The sequence below is a fragment of the Tiliqua scincoides genome, chromosome 6 (assembly GCF_035046505.1).
Source record: "Tiliqua scincoides isolate rTilSci1 chromosome 6, rTilSci1.hap2, whole genome shotgun sequence".
In the NCBI taxonomy this organism is placed as follows: Eukaryota; Metazoa; Chordata; class Lepidosauria; order Squamata; family Scincidae; genus Tiliqua; species Tiliqua scincoides.
In genome coordinates this window covers 46,483,701-46,489,700 of record NC_089826.1, presented here as the reverse complement: position 1 = coordinate 46,489,700, position 6,000 = coordinate 46,483,701, and the positions used below count along the sequence as shown (strand labels likewise).

General features: G+C 44.9%; 1 protein-coding gene across 1 annotated transcript in view; it reads right to left on the bottom strand.

Annotated features, from left to right (window-relative positions):
• Positions 1 to 2,392: 2,392 nt before the first annotated feature.
• The window catches only part of GUCY1A1 (guanylate cyclase 1 soluble subunit alpha 1), a 46,171-nt gene continuing 42,563 nt past the window's right edge, over positions 2,393 to 6,000 (bottom strand). Inside the window, exon 9 of the mRNA XM_066632603.1 lies at positions 2,393 to 5,828. Coding sequence (XP_066488700.1) covers positions 5,627 to 5,828 — 202 coding nt within the window. The 3' untranslated portion in view covers positions 2,393 to 5,626. The remainder of the gene's footprint in view (positions 5,829 to 6,000) is intronic.

The window sequence follows — 6,000 nt, the reverse complement described above, 5'->3', positions numbered from 1 at the left end:
TTTTTGTGCTGAATTTGCCGTCTGCTTAGAAATTGTCAATAGGGTGATGCCATTTACTCTTTAATCTATAATTGTTAAATATCAACTGAAATAAAACATTTTTTGCTGTAATACATAACAGAGATTTGTTTCCCTTGAAATAAGATTTATAACTCCAAGAATTAAAATGCTGTTCCATTACAGAGGTTTTAGCTTTCGATAATACAGTATATTACACATTTATCTATATGTATATAATTTATATACAATTAAAGAAGTTCAATAAGCAGAAAGTGGCGTATTCTGCATACTAGCACTGGAAACAGCAGATAACCATATTTAAGTGAAGTGCTTCACTGCTTGACATACCATTAATATCTTTACTTTTCAGGAAATGGTAAACAGAACTATGCCTAAATGATGCAACAATACAGGGATACAAGATGCCCCATATTTTAGGATCATTCTGACCATTTATTCAGTCCTGCAGGATTCTACAAGGAAGACCACAAATATTCCTACATCCTTTTTTGAAATTTGGGGACAACTGCGACACATCGCAATCCAAACTAAATTCCCCTGTGCAGTGATACAACAGTGCCAACACAGACTCTGCTGCATTCTGCAGGGAAATTTCAGCTACTGGAGATCTCCTTGGGATAAGTGGACATTTGCTCTGGGGTAAGACCCAGCAGCTGCAATGGGTCAGTCTGGAGCTGTACCAACGACATTGCTGGCACAAGTGCAAGTTGATCGGTGTCAACAGATCAGGCCTGGGAAGGGAGATAAGATATGGCATGTGCCGACACCACAGATCCCATGCCCTTCCAGGCCCAATCTGCCCACCCCTGCCCCATTGCTGCCCTTTCCCACCCTGCTTCACTCCTCCTCCACATTCCCACTGCCCCCACACTGGACTTACCTGCTCTGGCAGGCACCCATGCGGCTGCTGGTGCTAGAGGGAAGGCTCTGACCTTCCCATTGTTGTGCTTAGGAGACATACTGTTCCAAAGCACATTACAGTGCTTTTGTGACAGCGTAAAGGCCTGGTGGAGCACGGTGGAGCATGTGCTGGGTCCTCAGATTCATGACTGACTTTAAAGTTTTCAACAGCGGATATTAGGTCATTATTCTATGCTTCATGATGTAGCAACTCCCCCTTTTCAGACTCGTTGAATGTATATCACAGGCCTGAACTGCATTTCACATGGCATGAGACAAGAAGAGATGGAAACTGCAGAGCACTCAAGGTAGTTAAGCCAACCACAAAGCAATTGCATTTTCAGATAAAATAGAGTGAATAATTGCAACAAGTTGTGCAGATGGGGAGGAACATGCGAATTCTTTTAAAATGGGGGTGAGTTTACACCTTTAACCCAATCCTATTGGGTTCTATTGCTGCTGGAACTATCATCCCAGCAATGGTAGATGCTTTAGAGTCATCATAAATGGTGGTCCAGAAGCACCTGGAGCTGGATGCTTACAGACCACCATCAGTGAGGCCACAGACGCACAGTGCATGATGATGGGGAAAGGAGCAACTCGCCAATGGTGATTTGACAAGAGGCTGGAATAGGGGTGGGTGGAAGGCATGTCAGGGGTGGCACCCAATGAGGGTGACTTGTGCCAGATGCTATCCCTCTGGTAGCAGCTAACACACCCTCTTTGTCTCCTCAGATTTGTGTCAGCTGAAGAGCTAGCGCCGGTCCAAAGAGACCCACTGGCAATTGGGAGGCATATGAAGGGGTTAGTGAAAACATTTTCTCTTTCTCCTCCCAAGCCTCCAATACAAGGGAGGGCACCAGGATGCAGGTCTCCTGTTGTCTTGTGTGCTCCTTGAGGCACCTGGTGGGCCACTGTGAGATACAGGAAGCTGGACTAGATGGGCCTTTGACCTGATTCAGCAGGGCTCTCCTTATGTTCTCATCTCTCCCCCCCCCCCCATTATAGCATGCAGTACAGCCTATTTTGGCATGACTGCATGCTATGAAGGGAAAAACACTGGATTGGGTTCCTACTCTATTACTTGGCTTGGATGCAGGGTGGTATTGCAAGACAGTCCTGCAGAGAAATCTCTGCCCTGCCTACAGTTGTCCTGGCCAGTATTTTACAGTCAACTTAACCCTCTTGGTTCCTTGCCAGAAGATGCAAAGTCAGAAACAAATCCAGTCAAGTTATTTTTGGTAATAGTGCAGATGTGTGAACTATCACAGTACACATATATACACAAAGGCACTGCTTGGGGCACATGGTAAGTTCTGCGGTGCACTATGCAACATGCATCATGTGAAGCTGTGCACTTTGAGTGCTTACTGCACCTACCATGGGAAAATCTGCCATGTAACAAAAAAATGGATGGATGATGATGAAAAAATGAAGATTACGCATGTTTCTGATTAACTGAAAAAAACTGTGATTGGTCACTATTAATTTTTATTATCATTACATATGGAAAATAATTTAAACAATAAATTTCCAAAACTACTGACAAGCCAGACAGACCAAAGAGTGTCTGCATATCTTCTCCTCAATTGAATGAGTGCCTATTATCTTATTCCAGGCTATCTTGTTAGCCACTGCAGCATGAGTGAGTGAGGCAACCACTGCCCCAAGCAAACTAGGGATGAGATGCTGGATAGAAGATACACTCAGACCAATCATTCTCTCCATGCTATACCCAAAGTGTACAGGCAAGTGTACAGGTGAACTGACCATAAGTTACATAACCTGAATTTAAGCCAAGTGCATTGTGATTCCCCTTTCTGCTATGAGCAATGGAACATACAGGATGCAGCAGGCCTGGCTCTCCCCTTTAAATCCTTAGGGAAAATTAGCCACTAAGATAAATAATGGAAGGTAGCCAGCCTTCAAGGGAGGGTGCAATTTCTCTGCACCTTGTTGAGGGGAGCCTTCAGAGTCCATTAACAGATTTCAGAGGAACATGCCTTGTATTAAGTTAGACCCCTAGTACTGCAGCTTAGTATTTGTCTGCAGATAGCATAATTCCAGGTGTCACACAGGAGTCTTCCCCAACTCTACCTGGAGATACCAGGGAAATCAAGAGATCAGGATTTTCTGCATATAAAGCATGTGTGCTGCTACTGAGCTACAACCAGTAGTGTACCCAGGGCTTCTGGAACCCAGGGCAATGCCTGACATCATGATGCCATGCAGCATCATGATATCATCAGCACACTCGTGTTCCAACTGCTTTTAAAGGGGAAGCAGTTGGAGCGCATGCTTTGGTGCCCCCCCCAATGGCACCTGGGGCACGTTTCGCTGCAGGAGTGGTATGCCACAGCACCACTTTTTTATGTAGTCAATGTGATATATAGTGAGGCTCTTATTTTTGCACAAGGTATCATTTGTTAACCATAATTTATAGCTTCTTCTTGCTGTTATGAAATAACAAAGAAAACTGCATCTCAATAGCAATTGGTATTCCACTGGCTCATAGCACAGTGTGTGACTGTGTCACTTGTACATGAAGAGATGATTAAATCATCAGGTTGATAATCCCATGGCAAGCAGCTCAGTTCTGCTTGTTTGGATGCTGGAGTTTCCCTTCCAAAAGCTGCTTTTAAAAATGATGACAGCCGGCAAGGCTTGGAGCACTTGTTCTCTCCTCACCATTCCCATCTTTTGGGATGGTTTCCTATCCCAAGCCATTATTGGATTCACTCTTCACAAAGCAGCTCTTTGCTTGTTAGAAGGAGGTCGGCCAGCTGGCTGAGCTTCCTCTATTCATAGTTCTGTCATGCAATTCATCTGTCCAGTTCCTGCTCCCCCCCCCAAACAGCTTATTTCTTTGAATATATTTCTTAAAAATTGAAATTATGTGATTTACATTCTACCAGCTTTAACAAGGTGTTAACAAGCTACAGTGCTGTCATGTGTCAATTTCACATTTGCAAGTCATAACTGTGAAGAACAGGTTCAAAAATCACTGACTTAGGTCTGACTCCATCCTGTGACAGCTGTTTTGCAGCAGCTGTGGGACACAGAGCTTGTTAGTGGACTAGGAAAGAGGCTCCTTGTTTTGAATCTCACTTCTCACAACCAGATGAGAGACCTGATGACATGCTGGATCATCAAGGTCTGGCTAATTGGGAATTGGCTGCGGCTGTGATTCTCCAGTTGGGAGGGGTCAGAGTGAGTGACCAACAGTAGCTTCAGGTGAGGAGATCATTTCCCAGAAGCTTTGGCTGGTCCAAATCTCTGGCTGGCTAAGAGCCCAATCCTATCCAACTTTCCAGTGCCAATGCAACTATAATGCAGCCCTGAGGTAATGGAACAAATGTTCCCTTACCTTGAGGAGCCACCATAGGATGCAGCACATACCCTGTTGGCATGGTTGCACCAGCACTGGAAAGTTGGATAGGATTGACCCAATCTAACACCCCAATCTTAAAGGCGGTGCTACTGCTAGGTGCAACAGCACCAAAGGGGCTACTGCTGCATCCTGCAGTAACCTGGCAGCCACCAGAGGTCTCCTCAGAGGAAGGGGACTTTCATGCCCTTCGCCTTTCACGCCCTTCTCACAATGGGGCTTCTCAAGTCTGTGCTGCTATTTTGAGAGACTAGTTGGGCCAGAAGGCCCGACATGGAGTTCAGGTCTCACACCAGTTCCTCCCCCTGCCCCACCCACCCCAGCCCCAGAATTTCTTCCCATGTGCCCTTGAAGACTTCACCAATGCCCAGAGCTCTTACCTAGCTCTAGGCAGCATCCGGCTAACGCTGGGCTCAGCTCTGACTGGTGATGGGCCAGCACTGGTGCTGACTCAGTGGAAAGTGTCACAGCATCCAGCTCCAGCACTAGAAGTCAGTGCAAGCACTGGCCCAGCTCAGGAGTGGGCCCTAAGTGAGCTTTGCCATGCCATCATGGATGGTTGTTTGTATCAGCTGTGGCATGATAGGTAGAACTACACTTTGTTTATGCTCATAAATTGGAAAAATTCAGGTGAGCATCAGGGATATGTAAGCTTAGGAGCTTAGTTTTATTGTTTTAGTACTGTTTGTGTAATGTATTCTCTGAACTATCTGAATACCTTTCAAAATGTAACCTTAATTCTATTCTGTAAATAAAACTGTACTTATTCTGTAAATAAAATTCTATGTGTGTGTGTGAGTGAGAGAGAGACAGAGAGAGTACAAAGGAACTGGGTTCATCTAAGTCCAGCCTAGGCCACTCCATCTGCTACTGGAATGAACCAGAGTTTTGGAGCTTGAATCCTTGAAATTTGAGGAGCTCAGAGCTTGCAAGATTTGGTGAGTTAGCCTGTGGGTCTTCAGTTTCCGACTGGCTGTTTGAAGGGGTGGTGGCACTTTGGAGGGCAGTTTGCCCTGAGGACTCATATACCCACTTGTTTGGCATGTTTAGCTAGTCAGGTGATGGTGTGCAAGAACTTGTGTACTGAACATTTGGCTTTTTGCCTTTGAACTACATCCTAATCTCTCCTGGAGTATTGACCCTTGAGATAGTAGGATGCACAAGAACAAATTGGGAACATGCATTTCTGACTCACTAGGGGTGTTTGGCCAATGAACCAAGAGTGTGTAAGATCAGTCGGACAGACCCCTGGACCGTGACATTAACAAACCCAAAATCTTAACATATTTTTTCCTTGAAAATGCGAGAAAACACAATCTAGTCTACGCCGGTTGGTGTCCCCAAGAAATTTGTTTTTCCATCTTCAGAATCTTTCTTTTGAAACCAAGACTTTGAATTTGTTCCTGGAAGATAAGCATCAAGAAAGTAACAGATTCCAGGAATATCATCTGGAAAGTTGGGAGGAAGTTCCTCTCTTGAACGAGGAGTAAAAATAAAGCCAGGGTCATCCTTTAGTAACCTACAACAGAATACAAACAGTATCATTAAATACAAAATCAAATGTAAACTACAAATCCTGGAAAGAATAATCTATTCTGTGGGAGAGGCTCTTGATTCTACGGCAGCCCAAGGGCTGCCACAGAATGGAGTAGCCCTGTTGCAGGGCTATTTCCCTTACCTGAGGGAAGGGG